Source organism: Pongo abelii, chromosome 16, assembly GCF_028885655.2.
Source record: "Pongo abelii isolate AG06213 chromosome 16, NHGRI_mPonAbe1-v2.0_pri, whole genome shotgun sequence".
In the NCBI taxonomy this organism is placed as follows: domain Eukaryota; kingdom Metazoa; phylum Chordata; class Mammalia; order Primates; family Hominidae; genus Pongo; species Pongo abelii.
In genome coordinates this window covers 76,962,397-76,983,008 of record NC_072001.2, presented here as the reverse complement: position 1 = coordinate 76,983,008, position 20,612 = coordinate 76,962,397, and the positions used below count along the sequence as shown (strand labels likewise).

Here is a 20,612-nt window from a genome sequence, read left to right as displayed (position 1 = left end):
GGAAGCTTGGGGGCAGTGCAGTAGGGGAAGGGGGCAATGGGGTTGTCTAGAGAGGTGGGAAAGGAACGAAGTCCCCAGAACGCTGTCCCTCCGCGCCCCAGGTCAGCAGCCGTGGGGTCCGGTCAGTCCGCCTCCAGCCCCGCCAGCGAGACCCTTCCCCCTCGCCCGGGTGGCGAGACCCCCCTGGCTCGCGCTCTTGGCCCTCGGGGTTGGGAGCCGTGTGTGTCGCTTTAAAAGCTCCCTCCCGGCGCGGCGGGCCGGCCCCTTCCCTGACAGCGCCGAGGCAAGCGGAGCCGAGCGAGCCGGGCGGCCTTTAAGGGAGCCAGCGCCCGCCCGGGCGGCCAGTCCGGCGGGGGGCGGCGGGGCGGGCCGGGGGCGGCCGGGGCGCGGGCGGCGCGGCGCCGCGGCGCTTGGGGAGCGGGCCCAGGCCCCGGGAGCCCGGCGGGGCAGGGCAGGGCGAGGCGGTGAAGGGAGGCCCAGCCCCGACCCGGCGCCTGTTTGCCCCACCGGCGGCGACCCGGCGCCCGGGGGCTGCTGAGGCGGGGAGCCGAGAGCGAACGGACGGGAGGTAGCGGAGCCGAGCGGAGGCTGCGAGCCTAGTGCGCCCCGGCCCGGCCCGGCCCGGCCCGCCGCTCGCCCCCTCCCCTCCCTTCCCCTCGCCGCGCCTCCTCCCCTCGCCTCTTCTCGCCTCCTCTCCTCTCCTCTGCCCGGCGCTGCTCCCGCCTGCGCCCGGGCCGCCGAACCGAGCCCGGCCGGGGCCCCCGGCTTCGCGCGCTCTCGGCTGGGCCCGGCGGGGACCGGGTCCCCGCGGCTGACATCGCCCCTCCTCGGGGACCCGGCGGATTCCGGACCTTTCGGAACGTGAACTGAGACGTGGGAGCGATCTCGCCCAGGGCCGACCGCGGGGCTGGGCTGAGCAGACCCTCGCGGCCGCTCCGGACGCCGCGGGTGCCGGGGCGCGGACGTTCTGGGTCCGGGCTGAGCGCGTCCAGGGCGCCCGGCGGTGCCAGCTCACTCCGGGCGGGGTAGGGCAGGGCAGACCCCAGCGGAGCCCGGACCCGGCCGATCTGGACTGGACAGAGCGAATCTCGGACGGTGCAGAGCCCGGGGAATGCCGGGCGTGGGCTGAGGGGATCCCGGCGCCCTCCCAGCCCTCCGACTTTGGCTCACGCGCTGGGACCGGCCCGGCGTCTCCTCCGCCTCCCCGCGCCCCGGTCACCTGTGGTCTCGGAGCCCCGAATCTGCCGGACCCTCGCTCATTCCCGACCCCGAGTCTGGAGAGGCTTGAGAAAGATTTTTCCTGCCCCCTTCCCTGGAGCGCGGAGGCCCCGCCCCCTCCCACCGCCCAGATGTCTCCGGTCACGGCTCGGAGGACCTCCCTGAGGCCCGGGGCCGAAGGGTCCAGAGAGAGAAGCCCGCCCTAGGGAGCCTTGGGGGCCCCCCAACCCCGTCTTGGGGCTTGGCCCCCGACGCTGCTTGGAGGGAAGGCCGGTGCCCCCACCCTCGGTGAGTCCAGGAGTGGGGTTTCTGAGGGAAGGCGGGGCTGGGGGAGGGAAGGTCCGCTGGGAACGAGGGCACCCTGGGGGCGCTAGGAGGGAGGATGGGTGACTGGAGAGGCCCTCTGGTGAACCAGCCTGAGCAGGCCTGGCTGGGGGGAAGGTGGGGGGGCGGGAGCTACGGCCAGGGTGCCCCGTAGCAGGCTGAGGACTTCTGCTTCTAAAGCAGGGGCTCCCTCCCTTTCCCTCTAGAGGAGGGGCTGTGCTGTAAACCATCTGCCTCCACCACCCCTCCCCACAAAGAAAAAAAAAATCCCCAGCGAGGAAGGGTGCAGGCTGGCGAGAGGAGGGAGGCAGCGGCATTGCCGGCTGGTGCTGCAGCCTGGGAGGGCTGACGCTAGGCTCGCTCTCTCCGCAGGGGGCTGCCCTCTTCCAATCCAGCTCCCTCCCCAGAGCTGCCCATATCCGGAGCCCCTTCCACATCTGGAAGACCCTGGCCACCATCCCTCTGCAGGTGTCAGTTGCATCCAGAGACCTCTGCCTTTGCAACTGCCTAGGAGTTGTGAGGGGATCCCTGCTGCCTTCCCCCATCCCAAGGGCATCTCTTACCCTTAGTCCCTGCAGAGTCATCCCCCTGCCTCTGTGTTCAAGCTCAGGCAGAGATCAGCTCTGCACACCCACAGGCACTTCAGGACCTGGAGGCCACTCCTGGGACCCAAGGTCCCTCCCCCTGCTCTCCTGTGTCCTCACCTTGACCCCCTCTGCCAGACTCTGTCTCCCTCTGGGTGTCCCACTCCCGACCCAGAGGCAGAGGAGGCTGGGTGGCAGGGGGCAGGGGCTGGTTGAGGGCCGCCCAGGGCCAGGGTGGGCTGGGGGGCCGTTAAGATGTGGAGCTCTGCCCAGCCGAGGGGGGCTCCGTGGAGGCAGACGCAGCGTGTGCCCAGCTGGGGGGAGTATGGGCAGGCCTGCGGCCACGTGGTAAACGATGAACATTCGGGGCGCCCCGGACCTCGGGCAGCCCAGTGACGACCCCAGCAGTGGTGGTGAGCGGGAGCGGATTCGACAGCGCATGAAGATGGTCATCGGGCAGCTTGAGGGCATCCTTCGCGAGCTCAAGGAGGTGGCCAAGGAGCTGAGGGAGGTAAGTGAGGGGTGAGGAGGGACCAGACAGACCATAAGACAGCCTTCTTGGGCTTGACACAAAAACGTACTCATAAATACGTTGGAGTGTGCAAAGCTGCGTGCACATGTGTCACTCTACTGGGGACCTTCTTTCTCCTTGCTCTCCTTTCCCCAAATCTGCTTTGCTAAAAATCTCATCAGACCCCAAGGCTGGAGGGGCCTGGGTGTTGTAGAGGTTACTTGAGCAGCACGTCAGTGGGCCTGGAGCTCTGGGTTAGCACGAAGGGCTGCCAAGATGGCCAGTAAGGACTGAATCCCACCACAGCTTCTTAGTGGAAGACACCCTTCTGGGACCCAAGCTGACCCTTGAACCCACCATCTGTCTCCCAGACTCTGACCTGGTCACAAGGGGCCCTGGGAGAGTACAGATAGTTCTGCTGAGGTAGTTTCCACCGCTTGAGGCCCAGCTCAAAGCTTATCCCTAGAAATCACACAGATACTGAGAACCCTTGATCTTGGAAAAATTTAAGCCAGCTATGTCCTCTTTGTCCAGGGGTAAGAATGGGTTTGGGGGTGCTGTAGTGGGTAACAGAGTTCCTTGCATATTTTGGCAGGGGCAGGAATCCTCCCTAAGGGGATGCGTGTCTCCATCCCACTGCTCTAAATATTTTTGCCAAGGCTGAAAAGCCACTGAGAAATGCTGGGATGTGTGTGTCCCTCTCTCTCTTTCTAAGTGGAGCCCGGTTTAATTACTGCTTCTCACATCGCTGGGGTAATGAGGTACACATGTCCTCAGCCCTGCCCCCTGGGCTGCGTTCGAGTCCAAAATGCATGACCAGTGTTCTGAGCTGCTAGCCTGAATTCGCCCACTGGGTGCCATTATACCAGCCAGGTGGGCTTTAGGCAAATTTCAACTCCTTGTAACCAGGGCCCCTGCAGAGATGGCAGGGAGAGTGATTGAGCTGGAGTTATGGCTTCAAGCTCTCCCTGGCCAGCTGTGCAGGGAGGACAGGGGCTCTAGGAAGGCTGAGGAGGTGGGGTGATGGTACGTACCAACTCCAGGCTGGCAAAGTGGCATTGCAGCCTGGCCTGAGAGCCAAGGAGGAGGGGTTGTTTGAAGGACACTGTGTTCAGAATGGGATAGGGAGTGGGCATAGAGATGCCAGGACAAGAGCTGTCCAGGGTCAGCCTCGTGGATCCTCCCAGGAAATCCCATCTCAGAAGATGGGAATGACTGTTGCTTCAGGCAGACTGAGGTGGTGGTGCTTCTGCCCATGGACTGGGCCAGCCATAGTCTGGGTTGCACATCTTTGGACAGTACAATTTGGAGATCAAACGCCAGATGCCCCTGCGCAACCCTTCCTCCTCCAAACTCTTGGGTCCAAGGCACTACAGTTTTCCCCCTGCCTCCATCTTATTTTAGATCAGGGCCATGGGAACTGTCCAAAGTCTCAGTCTTGGCCAGGGACATGAGACCTATGCCCTGGCAGGTACCCACAAAGAGCCAGGATTGACTCTAAGCCTGGGAGTCAACTCTGATACAACTCCCAGCCTTTTCCCAATTGGGCATCTTCCAGGCATCTGTGTTCCCTCTCCCCACAGCATAGCCACCCAGAGCTCAAAAGGATCTCATAGGTAATCCAGACCAGCCCTGTCCATTTACTATTGAAGAAACTGAGGCCCAGAGAGCAATAGGGGCTTGTCCAAGGTCACACAGCCTACCAGTAGCAGAAGTAAGCCTAGAACTCGGGTTCCTGATGCCTTTTCTGGGGTTTCAGCAGGTGAGCTACTGGGCGATCTCTTTGCATTTTGACAGGGGCCTTCCAGAGATGATCCCTTATGCTCATCTGTGATGCAATAGCTCTAGGATTTATTTGCAGATCTTTCAGATGCCCTCTCCTTCCCTTTCACACTCACCCACTCCCATGTCTCCAATAGCAGAGCTCCAGGTTCACAGGCTATGCAGCCCAGAGGCCTCAGCCAGGACAGAGAAAATGAGTCCCCTCCCCCCACACACCCTGTAGGCCATGTGCCTCCACCCAAGACTTTGGCAGGTTGCTACGGCAACCAGAGCCTACCCCGTATGCCACTGCCTGCCCGCTGCCAATGGCACCCAGCTGGGGGAGTGGGTAAGCCTCAGAACTCTCTCATCCCCCAGGCGGGGTCTAGACACAGGGTGACAGGCAGAGGGGAGTGTGGAGGAAGGCAGGTGAAGCTCTGGGAGGCCCAAGCAGAAGAAGAGATGCCATCACTGTCTTCCTGTGAGATGGGATTTGCCAGGGATGGGGTTACCAAGGTGGGGGGGTGCCACACCCTGGTTTGGAGAAAAGTGTTGGAATCTCTCTGCTCTCTGGAACCTGTGGTCTTGGCTCTTGGCTCTCCAAGGGAGCTGTAAAGCTGAATCTGCCTGGCTCTCCTCAGTCCCTTTGTGTAGCATTTTTTTTATCGGGGGCATGGGTAGGCTCAAGGTTGAGAGGCACTCACTTGTTCCCTCACCTCACCCCATGACCTGGGCAGCACCAGCTTAGAGCCCACCAGCTGGGCTCTTGTCTCAGGCCAAGCACTTAGAAGTGGAGATGAGAGTCACATACAAGACTGTTGGGGGTGGGGGGCTGCACATATGCTTGGTGAAAGAACAAGGCCAGCGGAGTGGAAGGGCTTAGCTTTATTCCCCTCGGCCATCTTCCTCCTCTGCCTGCTGCTCCCCTTCCCTAGCCCCCTGATGCCACTGATTATGGCAGACTCTCCTCATCCTCTTGAGCATATGGCCTGAAATTCACTGAAAGATGAGCCACACCAAAGCACTTCCTCCCCAGGTCCCTCAGCCTCAGTTTGCTCATCTCTGAAATTGAGATGTGGTGATTTGCACTGCACAGTGATCTTACAAGGATTTATTAGGGGCTTGGCATGCAGTGGGCTGGGGGGGGGCGGTGGTCAACACCTACTCACACTCCTAGAGGAGTTGGAGTTCCCTCTCCCACACCTCCCTCGCCCTCGCAAACCCCTGCTACAGCTCTGCCACTGGCTCCCTGGGCGATGAGCAAGTTCTATCCCATTGGTGGAGAAAGTCTTTTAAAGGATTAAGTGAGGTGAGGAATGTAAAAGTGCTTTGAAAGCTAAAATTGTGCTGCAGAGGGATATGACGGTCAATCATTAATTAGCCCTTATCTCTCCCAGGCTCCCCAATACTCCAGGATACCGGGCCAGTCCCAGCAGGTTCTCTAAGCTCCTCAAAGTTCTGTAGATCTTAAGTTAGAGATGCAGAACAGCTCAGGAGCTATGAGCATGGGCTTTGCAGCTAGATGCCTGTAGCTCAAATCTGAGCTCCACCCTCTCCTTAGCTGTGTGAACTTGCAAAAGTTACTTTACCTCTCTGTGCTTCTGTTTTCCCATTGGTAAAAATGGGGAGACTACATTTTAGGCATCCTCCCCTACCCCTGCCCCAGGATTGTTACAAGAATTAAATGAGACATATATAAAGCACTTAGCACTACGAGAGGCACAAAGCTCACTCCGTATCTGTTCGATGTTTTTAATGAATTATTCTAGCGCTGGCCTGCTCCTCAGCTCCACGTACGGCCTTGTTTTCTGGAATCACATCAGCTTCTTAGCCATGACCAGGGAGGTCAGGACCACATCCTGGCCTCCTGGCTGGGGCCCTTTAGTTTCTCCTGCAGTTGGCAGTCTCACTCCCTGCCAGTGGGAAAAGCGGATAGAGAGTGACAGGGATGGGGGCAGGAAGGGGGTCTCCAATAAGGTGGTCTTTGAACAGAGACCCCACAGAAGTGAGGATACAAGTCACATGGCTATCTAGGGGAAGAGCATTCCAGGCTGAGGGTGCAGCCGGTGCCAAGGTCTCGAAGAGGAAGTGTGCTTGGCATATTCAGGTTCAGTAAGGAAGCCAGAGCAGCTGGAGGGCAGTGAACAAGGAGGAGAGCAGAGGAAAGGTCAAAGAGGGAGCAGGGAGTCAGATTCCATCGAGCCATGCACAGCATGCACGGAATTTGGATTCGTTCTCAGTGAGAATCCCACACACTCTCCAGGAATCTGCTGGTCATGTTTCTGGGTGGGAATCTGCCTCCCCACTGCTCCCCCGTTACCCACCCACCAGAAGCTCCCAAAGGCAGGGTTAAGGGCCCCCGTCCTTGGCCCCCAGGTATTGAGCTTACCTTGAGCAGGTACTTGGCCTCCTCATCCTTGGTTTCCCCCTCCCCCAGGCGTCACTCAACATGGGGGCTCAATAGTGATCCTTGCATTAACACCAGTGTCTCCCACATCATCAGTGACTCTTGGGTGGGATATAACTTAAGGGCATAGTTGTTCACTTTGACCCAAACACCTCAGGAAGATGGAGGGGTTGGCACAACGTTTCCCCAGCCTTGGGTGGCAGTGGAGGATCCCCCCACTGGATTTGCCTGGGAAGCAGTCATCCTGGCATTTTGTTTCTCGGCCATTCCATTGTGCAGTCCCATCAGCAAGGGGCTTTGTCTGAGGTGGCAGGGAAAGCCATAGGCCATGCAAGTGTGAGATAAATGTGGCCCAGCCAGGAAGCAGCTGGAGCAGGAGAGGCTGGGGACCACGGAGCTGTGCCAAAGTGGGTCAGCTCCATCACCCGCAGCTCAGCAAGAATTGCGCGGATTTTTTTCTCATTATTTTTGTTCACGCCTTCCTTTCCTCCCTTTTCTCTTTGCCTTCTCGTCCTCCGGACAGATTTACCAAAGCTCCCTGGCCAATTAGGCCAAATTGCAGGATGAGAGCCATGAATCATGGTCAGCTCGCTGCCCCTCCAACTCCACAGCCCCCCAGGAAGATAATAACGTAATCACAGAATTAAAAAATAATCAGTGGTCATAAATAATGCAGAATCCCCAGTTATGTAACCAGCTGCCTTGGGGAGCTGGGAGAGTGGGAAGGAGGTGGCAGCTTGTCAGGGGAGGTGAGGTGGGGCAGGGTGGGGGGTGTGATGGGGGGTCCAGGGGGTACAGGATGCTGGTTCTGGGACTACAGGTCCTCAGTCCTAGCTCTAGGGCCTTAAGGAACACAGCAAAGCTTCCACTGGAGAGGGGGCTCAGCCAGGGCTGGAGAGAGGGTTGGGGTCTGGCAATATAGGATTGTCCAGGACTGTAGAACTCTTCCTCAGAAAAGAAGCCCCTAGCAGGTTTTTTGTTTTGTTTTTTGAAACGGAGTCTCGCTCTGTCGCCTAGGCTGGAGTGCAGTGGCGCGATCTCAGCTCACTGCAAGCTCTGCCTCCCGGGTTCACTCCATTCTCCTGCCTCAGCCTCCTGAGTAGTTTTTATTAAGCCATCTGTCTCAACTCATCACTCATCCAACAGCTGTGTTTGCAGAATATGCCGATCCCTGTGCCAAGCTGGGGATGTAGCGGTGAGCAAGAGACCTAGTCCTGCTCCTCATGGGGTTTACTGTCTAGTGGGGAGACAGACATCAACCACATTATAACATATAGGTGCAAAATTGTAGCAGCGTTAAACATTGTGTAACATTTTAAGGAGAGGTGCAGGATGCTTTGAGAGCCTTTCATAGGGAACCTGACCTCAGCTGGGGATCAGGGAAGGCTTCCTTCTCAAAGTGAAGATGGAGTGAGTAGGAAAGGAGGGAGGGCGCGTCAGGTGAGGCCCAGAGGCAGAAGTGAGCTCGATGGAGTGTGTAGGGGTGGTGAGGAGGCAGACCTGGCAGGGTGGAGGCTGCTTGCTGGAGAGGAAAGGGGGTGGGTAGGGAGTTATGTTTGGGAGGCTTAGGAGTTTGGAGAGTATGGAAGGGCTGGAAGCAGAGGGGCAACGTGGTCCCCTTGGCTGATGAGAAAGTTCCCTAGGTGCAGCATGGAGCAAGAGCTGGGAGGAAGTTGCTATCGGTGGGAAGACTAGATGGGTGCAGTTTTTCAGCGAGGGGCGCTAAGGCTGTGACCAGGACAGAGGCTGGGGACACCTCTGGCACGAGGCTTGCAGGTTGTGTCACAGCCCTCAGTCCTGCCCTTGCTCTCTAGGGCTTCCTCTTGGTCTCTTCAGAGCAAGTCATTCTTGGTCTTAAGGTGCAATACCCAGGAGTCAAGTCTCACCCTCTGGTCCCAGCTCAGCTCCTCCCAGTCTCTGAGCCTCATTGTCCCCCTCAGCAAACACATTGAGACAGGTGGACCCAACAGTGCCTGCAGTCCCTTCTGGCTTGGGGGTTGTCTGATTCTGTAATTTTATGGTTCCATTTCTCTCTCCACTCTCTCTCTCCCCCTCTCTTTCCTTCTGTGTATATAATTATTTCCATGCACTCCAAGACAATCTCAAATTACATGTAGGCAAAATGATTATTAAACCTCAGGGAAAAATCACAGATTTCAAGACATCCAAAGCAGAGAGCAAGACTGGGGTCTGCTCCACACCTGCCCTCACCATTGGCCCAGGAAACGAGGCACCAGGGAAGGGCAGTGGGGATTGTGAACTGACCCAGGCCCCCCACAGAGAAGCTGCATACCCTCGGGCACATGGCTTCCCTTTCACATCCTCACTATGTCATTCATCAAGTGGTGTGACCTGTCTCACCTAATAGGTTGGGCCAGATTTGCCTGTGGGCCTCATAGCCAGTTGGTTTTTAGAACTTCTTCTGGTTCTATTCTTTCTGGAGACAGCCCTAACTTTGCGCAAAATAGGTACTGTCCATGTGCTAGGTTTTGAAAGGCCCGGTATGTCCCATTATTCTGCCACAGGCACTGGAAATTCTGTCACAGTCACTGGACCCACATCAGAGAGTCATTCCTTTGGTGCAGAACTAATTCCCACTGCTCTTAGGCCTGGTGCGGGGGCATGATCACATGTTAGCCCCCAACGGTGCATTGTGGATGTTGGTAGTCTGTCTTGTTCCATATGCTGTCCAAAGCGCATTAAGCCATTAAATCCTCACAACAGCCCTATCAAGTAGGTATTACTAGAATTCTCCTTTGATGATGAAACTTAGGCACAGAGACGTTGAGTAACTTGGCCAAGGTCACACAGCTGGTAAGCAGTGAAGCCAGGGTGGGACTCCACGTCTGGCTCCAGAGCCCAGGTTCTTAAGTGTTTAGCTATCTTGACTCTGCGATGTAAAACACATTCATATCTGTTAAATTTTCTTTTTTTTCTTTTTCTTTCTTTCTTTTTTTTTTTTTTTTTTTTGAGACAGAGTCTCTCTCTGTCACCAGGCTGAAGTGCAGTGGCGCGATCTCAGCTCACTGCAATCTCCGCCTCCTGGGTTCAAGCGATTCCTCTGTCTCAGCCTCCCGAGTAGCCGGGACTACACGCACGCACCACCACACCCAGCTAATTTTTTTTTTTTTTTTTTTTTTTTTTTTAGTAGAGACAGGATTTCACCATGTTGGCCAGGATGGTCTCAATTTCCTGACCTCATGATCTGCCCACCTCGGCCTCCCAAAGTGCTGGGATTACAGGCATGAGCCACCGCACCCGGCCCATATCTGTTAAATTTTCATCACCCTGGGTGAGGAGGGGAGTGTTACTTCCTTTTATAGGACAGGAAATCAAGCCCCGGAGGGGGATAATCATCTGCCTAAGGTCTCTCAGCCAAGAGGTGGCAGACGTGGGACTTGGGAATGCAGGCCTCCCTCTTCCTCTTTCCTCCATGCCGCCAGGTTGGAACCAGAGAGGAGTATACTAATAAAGAAGAGGAAGGGCTTCTTGGGTTGGGGGAGTGTTCCAGCCTGAAGGCTTGGGCTCCTGCCATGTGTACCCTGGATCTTCCCTGCTGCTGGGCCTGAGGCCCAATGGTGCTTGTCCTCACTAAGCATCAGGAGACCCAGCTTCTGAGCCCAGCCTGGCCTCAGCTGACCCTGCGAGGTCACAGCCAAGTCATGCAACTCCAATTCCTACTGGCATTCTGCCCCGCCCTCAGGCAGCAGCAAACTCCACAGCTCTGGCTTGATCAGGGGAGTCTCATTTGAGGGCATAGCTGCCCCAGAGGTGGTGGGGCCTCTCCTGAGGCCATCAATGCCTTGAGTTGCTGGTCTTCACCCAGCTTAAATCTCCCAGTGCCCTAGGCTAGTGGTTTTCAAAGCATGTCTCTGGACCAGCAGCAACAGCACCTGGAGGCACACTAGGTAGGCACCTTCTCCAACACCACCCCAGACCTGCAGAACCAGAAACTCTGGGGAGTGAACTGAGGGACACTCAAGTCTGAGGACCCCTACCCTAGGCCAGTGCTCCCACTAGCCCTTGGGTGGAGCTTAGGTTGAGCAGGGGCTTCTGGGAGATAGGAGTTTCTCTGAGGTTCCTTTGGGGCAGGAAGGCATCATCCTGGGAGAAGCACAAGAAGAAGTAGCCAGATTGGAGGGTACGGCCCTATCCTTAACGCCTGCCCAAGCCCAGCAGTCACAGCAGCACTTCATCATGGTGTGCAGTTTTGCAGGGGGCCAAAGGGGGAGATTCTCAGCTTTCCAGGGACTAGTGCCCAAGACTCCTCATCTGTAGACACAGGAGATAATGATCTCATGGATGGAGGTGAGCACTTGAAAGTATGGTGCATGGTAGGTGCTCAGAGATGGGAGATGGTGTCATTTTCATCCCCAGTGCTTCGCAGAGCCCTTTTGCTGCCCTTCTCACTGTTCTTCATGAAGCTCTCATAAGGTTGGCTGGGATTGTCATACTCACTTGGTGGTTTGGGATTGTCATACCCACTTGGCAGTGAATGAGGCTGAGGTCCAGAGAAGTTCTGTGATCTTCCAAAAGACACACAGAACAATGTCAAAGCTAAGTCTGGAATCCAGATGTCCTGATTCCTCCAGCTCTTCTGGAGGCCTCAGCCAAGTGGTTTCCCCACCCCTGGCCTGGGCAATGGTTGAGGGGCCATCTCTAGGTATCAGCACCCAAGAAGCTTCTCAGAGTCATTCCTATAAACAGAGTCCTAGAATCTCAGACATGGAAGGAACCTTGGAAATAAACTAGTTCACCCACCCTCTTTGCTTACAGACTGGGCAACTGAGACCTACAGAGGGAAAATGGTTGACCAGGTCTCCTGCATCTAGCCCCTGACTCCTGACCAAGTGGTCTTCCCACCGGCCCAAGCCACTCTGGCCATCACTTTTGTCCTTGCTTTCCTCTCACTTTGGGGCACTCACTACCCCCACTCCTTGCCAAATACTAGCACATCCCTGGACAGCAGCAGCCATTAGCAAATGTTTGTTGAATTAAGGACTTCACGAGTTAATTAATTAATTACCTGCTCTGACCCCAGGTTGAAGGGCGCTGGAGAGGTGCTGGGGGCTGGATTCTGATCTGGATGACTCACTGTGGATCTCTTGGTCTCTGTTACTCTGACTCTTGGCCTCTCTGCTTTGTTTCCATTGTTTTTCTGTTTTGTTTTCAGTTGGAATCTTCTCTCTCCCTTCTCTTGCCCTGTCCCGTCCCTGTGTCTCTGACTGGATCTCCGTCTTTCCCTCACTGTCTTCCTCCCTGATTTATGTGCTGACAGTGGCCACCCAGGCAAGGGAGTGTCCCAAGCCAGGGCCGCCTGTATAGAAGCCAAGGGCTTCACTTTATGCGAGGCAGGCCAGGGTGGAGTGACCTCCGCAGCTGAGCTGCCCCCTGAGTGCATTGAACAAGCAGCTCTGGGCCCAGAATAGATGGCTTCTTTATTGCTTATCAAATAATGCTTGCTTTATTCCTTCTCTCAACAAGCCAGGATTGATCTCCACTTGTCAGTGGGCAGGGAAGGGGAAGGAATGAGGAGGCTCCGGGAGATGGAGATGAGGGTGGGGTGACCCAGCCAGTGCTGTACACCTGGTGTTCTTGCCGTGAGGGATGGTGGAGACCCAGGGGCGACAGTCACCAGCCAGCTGCAAGGACTGGTCCAGGATGCTTTAGAAAGCCCACACAGGGTCTTCCTTGTGATCACCCACATCATTTCCTCTCTGAGGGTGCGTGGGCTGCTCAGCTCTTTGTGGAATGGGCTTGCTGGAGGCCCTCAGCCCCTCTGAAATGGCCCCCTCTCAAACTAAGGAAGATTCATCCCTGATCACCAGGGCTGCCCCTAGAGCAGCTGCTGTGTTTGAGAGACAGGGGTGAGTGAATGGATGGTGTGCAGGGCTGGAAAGCAGTTCCCTCTCCCCCAGGGCACTGAACAGTGGTAAACAGACCTTTGGGAAGGGCCGGAACAAGCTCTGTCCAGCCTGATCTGATTTGGGCCCTCCAAGGGGCAAACCAACCTGTGACCTCCAGGCCAGTCACCGTCCTACAGGCTCTCCCCTGTCCGGTACGCTCATCAGCCAGGGGGTCTACAGGGATGGGGTGGAGACACACTCACACCTGGCTGACGCAGGGACCCACCTGGCCCCTCTCATCTCCTCTCCCCTTCCCTGGTCAGGTGGTGAGCCAGATCGATAAGCTAACCTCGGACTTCGACTTTGAACTGGAGCCGGACGACTGGACCACGGCCACTGTGAGCAGCACCTCTAGCAGTGACAAGGCGGGCGTGGGTGGCCCCTTTGACCTGGGCCACCTGGACTTCATGACAGCCGATATCCTCTCAGACAGCTGGGAGTTCTGCTCCTTCCTGGACGTCTCTACCCCCTCGGACTCCGTGGATGGTCCCGAGTCGACTCGGCCAGGGGCTGGCCCTGACTACCGCCTCATGAATGGTGGCACGCCCATCCCCAATGGGCCACGAGTGGAGACCCCAGACTCCTCCAGCGAGGAGGCCTTCGGTGCTGGCCCCACGGTGAAGAGCCAGCTGCCCCAGCGGACCCCAGGGACGCGGGAGAGGGTGCGGTTCAGTGACAAAGTGCTCTACCATGCTCTGTGCTGTGACGATGAGGAGGGGGATGGTGAGCAGGAGGCGGAGGAGGAAGAAGTGGGCTTGCCCCCCGAGCCTGCCCATACAGAGGCCCACGCAGGCCCCCACAAGCCCTCCCCAGCCCCCTACAAGTCACGGCGCTCTCCAATGACCAGCCACCGCTCAGGCTCTACCTTGGCCCCTGAACAGACTCGAAGGATCACAAGGAACAGCAGCACCCAGACAGTGTCAGACAAGAGCACGCAGACGGTTCTGCCCTACACAGCCACTAGACAGAAAGCCAGGGGGAAAAACTAGGGGCCGGGGAGGGGGCCGGGGGCGGTGGGCACATAGAGCTATAAATATATATATATATATATATATTTAAACAAATGAAGTCATAATAAAATTTAAAAATGCTAAGGATCCGGCCCCACAGGCCCCAAAGCTTTCACAGAGCTCCTCTTAGACATGAAGATGCCCACTGGCCTCCTAGGTCCCAGGAGGTGTGGGCAGGACTGCCCTTCCTCCCTTCTCATTGCGGGGCTCCTGAAGGGTGTATCTGAAAGTATGTAAATCTGATGAGAGGTCAGATCCTCCTTTTGCTAGCCCCTGAACTCTGTGGTGGAGTCTGGCTGCTGGCCAGGGCCATGTCCTAGAGGGGACTCCCCTGCAGGAGGCAGGCTCTAAAGGGAGTGATGTCCCTTTAGGCCAGGGTTCACAGTTGGGGTGGTTTGGAGACTGCAGGACTCAGGGCCTGGGGGTGGCATCACTCTGGCCAGGCCCTGCATCACTTGCACCCGCCATCCTTCTACTCCAAGGCAGACTTACTCGGCTATACACAGTCCTGCCTCACCCCCTTCCATCTTAGTTAGGGTTGCCTGGGACATAGGGGAATGGCAAGCTGCTCCCATGGCGCAGGCCTGCGTGCTGGGATGCTGGGCATCCACAGAGCCTGAAGGATCGCCTGGGCTGGGCAGGGGTGTGATTGGAGGGTCTGGACCACCCCCAATCCTTCCAGCTCCCATTCTCAGCCTGATCCTAAGACCAAGACCAAAACCTCAGGGCAAAGCTTCAGCCAGCCCTGGCGTGGCCTTAAGCAGACCTGAGATCTGTGCGAGGAAGTAGGCAGCCACTTCCATGGGGCTAAAAATTAGGACCATAGACAGGCTCCTGGCCACCTTCACCAGGTGGGCAGCCTTGGAAAGGAGCCCAGTGGCCCCCACTCCATCCCGACGTCTCCACACCCAGCCCCTGAGCCCATCTCAGCAGGTCCTGAACAAAGATGAGGTTACAGCCTAGAGGCACCAGGGCTTCATCTGGGGCATGGCCGGCACAGGGACAGCAGCTGAATATCCTTGGGATAATAATAACAATTATATTGCTCACATTTATTGAGCAGGTCTCTATGCTGCTTCAATGCCGAATACTTTTTATAGCAGCATCTCATTTAATCACCACAATAACCTGACGAGGCAGGAAGTATTATTATCCCTATTTTTCTTTTTCTTTCTTTCTTTTTTTATTTTTTTTTATTTTTTTATTTTTATTATTTTTTATTTTTGAGATGGAGTCTCGCTCTGTCACCCAGGCTGGAGTGCAGTGGGGCGATCTTGGCTCACTGCAACCTCCACCTCCCAGGTTAAAGCACTTCTCCCACCTCAGCCTCCAGAGTAACTGGGACTACAGGCATGCGTCACCACACCTAGCTAATTTTTGTATTTTTAGTAGAGACAGGGTTTCACCATGTTAGGCAGGCTGGTCTCGAACTCCTGACCTCAAGTGATTCATCAGCCTTGGCCTCCCAAAGTCCTGGGATTACAGGCATGAGCCACTGTGCCCCCACCTATCCCCATTTTTCAAATGAGATGACTGAGGTTCAAAGTAGTTCAGTACCTGCCCCAAAGCCACAAAGCCTGTGCTACTCTGCCCCCAAGAATTAGTGATTTCCAGGCTGTGCCTGGCTCTGCTAGCTAGCAGCTGTGTGACCTTGGCAAGTCCGTTTGACTCTCTGAGCCTATCTACCTCCTCTATATAATGGGTCTGGTAGTCTTCACCAGCTTCTGTGGAGCTCCGAAGAGATGGTGACTGTGAAAGCACTTGACAAACTGAAGGCACTGGACATGCCTTGTGGTCAGTGTGGCCTCAACCCAGATGTCCAGTGATTTCCAGGGCACAGGGGCTTTGAGTGGGATGGCCAAAGAAGACACCCCCATCCAACTGGGAGCCACCCCTGGGTCACAAACACTCCATTGCTTGGTCCCTCGCAGTAGTTCGAGGTCAGAAGTTGACTGCAGCTTGATTCACAGCCCCTCGCTCAGAGCAGGGAGGTGGGACTGGCAGCAGAGCAAAGACATCGCTCCTTGGGGGCCTCCCTGTTGCACATTTCAATTAAGGCAGGTTTACAGCCCCCCAGCGTCTGTCCGGAGGGGGCCTGAACAGCAGGCCTGGCAGCACCCACTGCTCCTGCCTGAGGAGGTGCTATCCAGCTCCGGCCGTGGACATACAGTGAGATTGTACAGACCGGTCTGGAGCAGTTGCAGGGGATATGATCTGGACAAGACTGAGCAGATCTAGGAGGCTCTGCAATGTAGAGCTTGTTCCTCAAGCTCATGGTGAGATTGGAGCCCTAAAGAGTTAGCCAGGGTGCAGCCACCAGTGTGGAAATCCAGGGATGGCGCAGGCCATGGCCAGCTCTTCCCAGCTCACGTCTGAGACCAGGGGTCTGAGCCCCTCTATCAGCCCCAGGAAATCCTCAGGCATTTGGTGCTGATCAGCAATAGGGCTATGGTTCAGAGGATGAGTGCCAGGGGCTCCTCTGGGGAGAGGGGCCAGCTGCATTCCGCCCCACCCTGAGAGTGAGAAAGGGGCAGTCCCCGACCAGGAATGGGCCTACCTGGTGCTGAGGATGGACATAACAGTTCTCCCTCTGAGGCTTGCATTTCATCTGTCATGGCAAGATCACTTTCAGGCTTACAGTTTCTCATCTTTTCGACAGTCAGGGAAAAGAAACCTACGGAATAGTTCCCATTTCACAGAGGAAGAAACGGAGGGCCAGAGCTAGGGGTCTCTGACACAGCCATGGGATCCTCCACCCCACTCTGGCTCTATGTGACTCTGTGGTAGTGGCTAATGTCCATCAGTCGCCCCCTGCTCCCCTGCCTGGCCATTTGCCCCCAAATGGGGCAGTGGTGGGAGTATGTCCTGGAGGAGGGGAAGTGGGATATAGGTAGTACTTGTCTGACTTCACAATTTTGCTACACCCAGTCTGGACCTCCTGACAGTGGAGTGGGATCCCTGTGGCTTCCTTTTTTTTTTTTTTTTTTTTTTTAGATGGAGTCTTGCTCTATCATCCAGGCTGGAGTGCAATGGTGCGATTTCAGCTCACTGCAACTTCCACCTCCCGGGTTCAAGCGATTCTCCTGTCTCAGCCTCCTGAGTAGCTTGGACTACAGGTGCCCATCACCACCCCAGCTACTAAGTTTTATATTTTTAGTAGCGATTCATTTTCACCATGTTGGCCAGGATGGTCTTGATCTCTTGACCATGTGATCTGCCCGCCTTGGCCTCGCAAAGCACTGGGATTACAGGTGTGGGCCACCACGCCTGGCCAATTTTGTTTTGTTTTGTTTTGTTTTTTGGAGACGGAGTCTTGCTCCGTCTCCCAGGCTGGAGAGCAATGGCGTGATCTCAGCTCACTGCAACCTCTGCCTCCTGGGTTCAAGCAATTCTCCTGCCTCAGCCTCCTAAGTAGCTGGGATTAGAGGCACCCGCCATCATGCCTGGGTAATTTTTGTATTTTCTCAGAGACGGAGTTTCACCATGTTGGCCAGCCTCGTCTTGAACTCCTGACCTCAGGTGATCCACCTGCCTTGGCCTCCCAAAGTGCTGGGATTACAGGCGTGAGCCACCACACCTGGCCCCAGTGGCCTCTTCAGACTTGAAACACAAAATGTGGCCAACTAGGGATAGAGAGAATTCTGACTTTCAACACTGCTGAGCCGTGGCATGGGCTGCTTCTGGGTAGTGAGCTCCCTGTCCTTGGGGTAGACGCAGCCATCCCTTGGGTCCTTCCTCCAGACCTTCCAGGTACAGCCCTTTGCTGCTCTTCCCTGCCTCCAAACCTTTGCCAGTTTCTGAGTTTCGTTACCCAGGATGTTCCATCAGATCTCTCTGCTTCCAGGAAGTCCTGTTCCACTGACCACCTACTGTGTGCACAGGCTTGTGCTGAGTGGTGCTGTGGAGGGGCAGGAGGGAGCTGGAACCTGGTGATGGAGAGGAGTCATAGCATGATGAATAACTCATGTCCACTGGGCATGTGCTAGGCACTGAGCATTGTTCTAAGGGTATGTCTTATCTCATTTACTCCTCACAGCACGTATGAGATAAGCAATGTTACTTATGTCTAAGTAGCTTCCAGATGAGGAAACTGAGGTTCTGGGAAGTGAAGTAATTTGCCTAAGGAAACACAGGATGGGCTATGGAACCAGGATTCGACCCCAAACACAGTGACTTAGCATCATCCACTGCAAACATCCACTGCAGTTAAAATGCCTGGAGTGAGTGGCCTAGTCACTGGAGGTGAGGGTGGGGGCTGGGTAGTCTGAGAGCCAGGCGGGTCTTCAAGGTGAGGGGAGTGTTGGGGTGAGGAAACATGTGAACATGCCTCAGTCTTTGGAGAACTTGGTTACTGTTAACCTGAATGTCACCACCCCTGACTCGGAGACTGGCACCAAATGGATTATGGGTTCAATAAATGTTTGTTGAATGAATAAACGAGCCCCATTTGCAGAAGGGTATCCACTATGCATTCATTCAATCAGCTTTTATTGCAGTCCTCCTGTGTGCCAGGTCTTATGGTGCTTGCACACATAGATACACACAACTCCCCTGTGAGGGTCTGGTCTGGTGTGCCTTGGGGCTGGGGAGAGTCAAAACTGAAGGGTGTGGGGTTTCAGCACGAAGGGAGCCATAACTGCTGCTGGGTCTAGCCTGGGATGCCAGGGAAAGGAACCAGAAGTGGGAGGCAAGTCAGCTTGGTGAGGAGACCACTCTGGGAGATATCCTGGGAAGGGTGGGGGTCCCCAACCTGACACTCCATTAATAGGGTGGGCACATTGCCATGTCTTTGGTGTCTAAAAATGAGGAGGCATCACTGTCTGTATTTTATAGATGAGGGGACGGATGATGTCACCCACAGAAGTGGTCTAATGGGATCAAAGGACAGAAAGGAGGGTGAACTATTCAGAGACCCCAGCACCATCCCCTGTCCTTAATGAGGCCTTGTCAACAAGAAAGGAAAGTGGGGTGTAGTGGGGCTGGGAATTCCAGAGGCAACAGGACCAGCCCTCCACCCCGTCCACTCCTGACTTTCCGTTTCTCTGTCCTGGCCCTTCCCATGCCTACCCATCTCCCATTCCACAGCTGAGACTTGTGTAAGAAAACTGATGTTTATTGACAACCTAGTATATGTATATGTCAGCTACCGTGCTACATCTTTTAACAAACACTAAATGACAGATTTAGTTGTACCTAGAACAGAATACGTTGCTCAATAATTATTTGTTGAGTAAATGAATTAACCACAATCTTTATTTTACAGGTCAGGGGAGGCAACCGATGAACAAATAAGGAATTCATTCTAAGTTACACAGCCAGAAATTGGCTGCTCTGGGGACTGACATTGCCATTATTATTTACACTATATATAAGTGCTACAATGTATAGAATACATACTATGTGATTGTTAGGCACTTTACATAGTGCTCACCAGGGTTTGGGCCCTGACTTCAACTCCGCTTTAGGCCAGACTTTCAGAACCACCCCCTAGTTTCTGGTGGGTCTGGGGCACTGACTGGGTGACTAGCAGAAAAACAGCTCCAAGTCCAAAGCATCCTTCCCCCTTTCCATTTCTCTGGCAGAGCCAAGACTAGCCTGCCCTAAGCCCAGTAAATGTCCCTGCCCTTTCTGGCCTAGGCTTACCTGACAATGGGTGGGGCTGGAGTATCTAGAAAAGGCTTCTGGGGGCCGGGTACAGTGGCTCACGCCTGTAATCCCACCACTTTGGGAGGCTGAGGTGGGTGGATCATGAGGTCAGGAGATGGAGACCATCCTGACCAACATGGTGAAACCCTGTCTCTACAGGGTTTTTTGTATTTGTAAAAATACAAAAAATTAGCCGGGTGTTGTGGTGGGAGGCTGAGGCAGGAAAATCACTTGAACCCAGGAAGTGGAGGTTGCAGTGAGCCGAGATTGCACCACTGCACTCCAGCCTGGTGACAGAGCGAAACAAAAAAAAAAAAAAAAAAGGAAAAGGCTTCTGGAAGGAAGGAGGATTTCACATGGAACTTCACTTGAAATGGAATAGAGCTGGGTCACCTAGAAGTGGGAATGAAGGACATGAGATACTGGTGGAACTTCACAAAGATGGCTGGGGGAACCATGTAGAAGACGGTGGAGAGAGCCCTTGTTAAAGCAGAGGTGCACATTGGTGCAAAATGGAAAAGATAAGAACACCTTCTGCAAGGGACTTTTGAGTCCCCAGAGCCCCACTCAGAGCCACTCCATCCTCTTAACTGTGGGGGAGGAAGCCAGGGTATCCTGTCTAGTCTGATACTGGGAGAATAGCTTTATGATAGCTCAGCAACAGTTATCCAGTAGACCATCATGACAGGGACCCACTCTCATGGATAGATAAGAACAGCACACAACTAGCACATTGGTAAGTAACATAGATATGCTAAGCCCGTGAATATAGTTGGATCTTGCAAGTGGGTTAAACGTCCCTCCTGCAATGCATTTGCAGTGCCCTTTTCTTTCTCCCACAGGGCAGAGGGGTGGGATGCTGGAGCTGCATCTTCCTGTAACATGTTACACGGGAGCTAGCTGGAATTCTGATGCAACCTGACTCCTCCATTGGCCTGCCCCGAACCCCTACTACAGGGGCGAGCACAGCTGCCATCACCACCTGCCCACCCCCACCTTACCTGTACCAGCCATGCCAGACTAGGGGACCAAGGGGTCTTGGCGGGTGACCTCAGGCTGATGCTATCCAGGGCCCAGGCACTGTGCTGATCAGACCTGACTCCCTGCCAGGAACACTCAAGCTCACACACCTGCCTGAGGCTCTTGGTTCTCAGTTCCTGTTCAGGCTGCTCCCTTCCTATTATGCTGGGATGTGTAAAGTCAGGCACTTCCCACTGTGGACAACAAATCTGATGGTGCAGACCC

At 55.2% G+C, this 20,612-nt stretch overlaps 1 protein-coding gene across 4 annotated transcripts; it reads left to right on the top strand.

Annotated features, from left to right (window-relative positions):
* Positions 1 to 258: 258 nt before the first annotated feature.
* Positions 259 to 18,194, top strand: INSYN1 (inhibitory synaptic factor 1). 4 transcript variants are annotated; one of them, XM_024232610.3, is made up of 3 exons: positions 259 to 1,506; positions 2,515 to 2,637; positions 12,975 to 18,194. In XM_024232610.3, exons 2-3 carry the CDS (start codon positions 2,566 to 2,568, stop codon positions 13,698 to 13,700), a joined length of 798 nt encoding a protein of 265 aa, XP_024088378.1. In that variant the 5' UTR covers positions 259 to 1,506; positions 2,515 to 2,565; the 3' UTR covers positions 13,701 to 18,194. The 4 variants fall into 4 exon arrangements, with proteins under 4 accessions (XP_024088378.1, XP_002825696.1, XP_054387632.1 ...); XM_002825650.5 differs by having other exon boundaries at positions 1,915 to 2,637; positions 12,975 to 18,192; XM_054531657.2 differs by lacking the exon at positions 259 to 1,506 and having other exon boundaries at positions 2,499 to 2,637; positions 12,975 to 13,049; positions 13,141 to 13,797.
* Positions 18,195 to 20,612: the final 2,418 nt, after the last annotated feature.

Excerpts from the sequence above, each read along its gene's own strand:
- INSYN1 (XM_002825650.5), top strand. The coding sequence starts at position 2,482 with ATGAACATTCGGGGCGCCCCGGACCTCGGGCAGCCCAGTGACGACCCC. Across the intron at positions 2,638-12,974 it reads TGGCCAAGGAGCTGAGGGAG|GTGGTGAGCCAGATCGATAA; the intron begins GTAAGTGAGGGG and ends TTCCCTGGTCAG.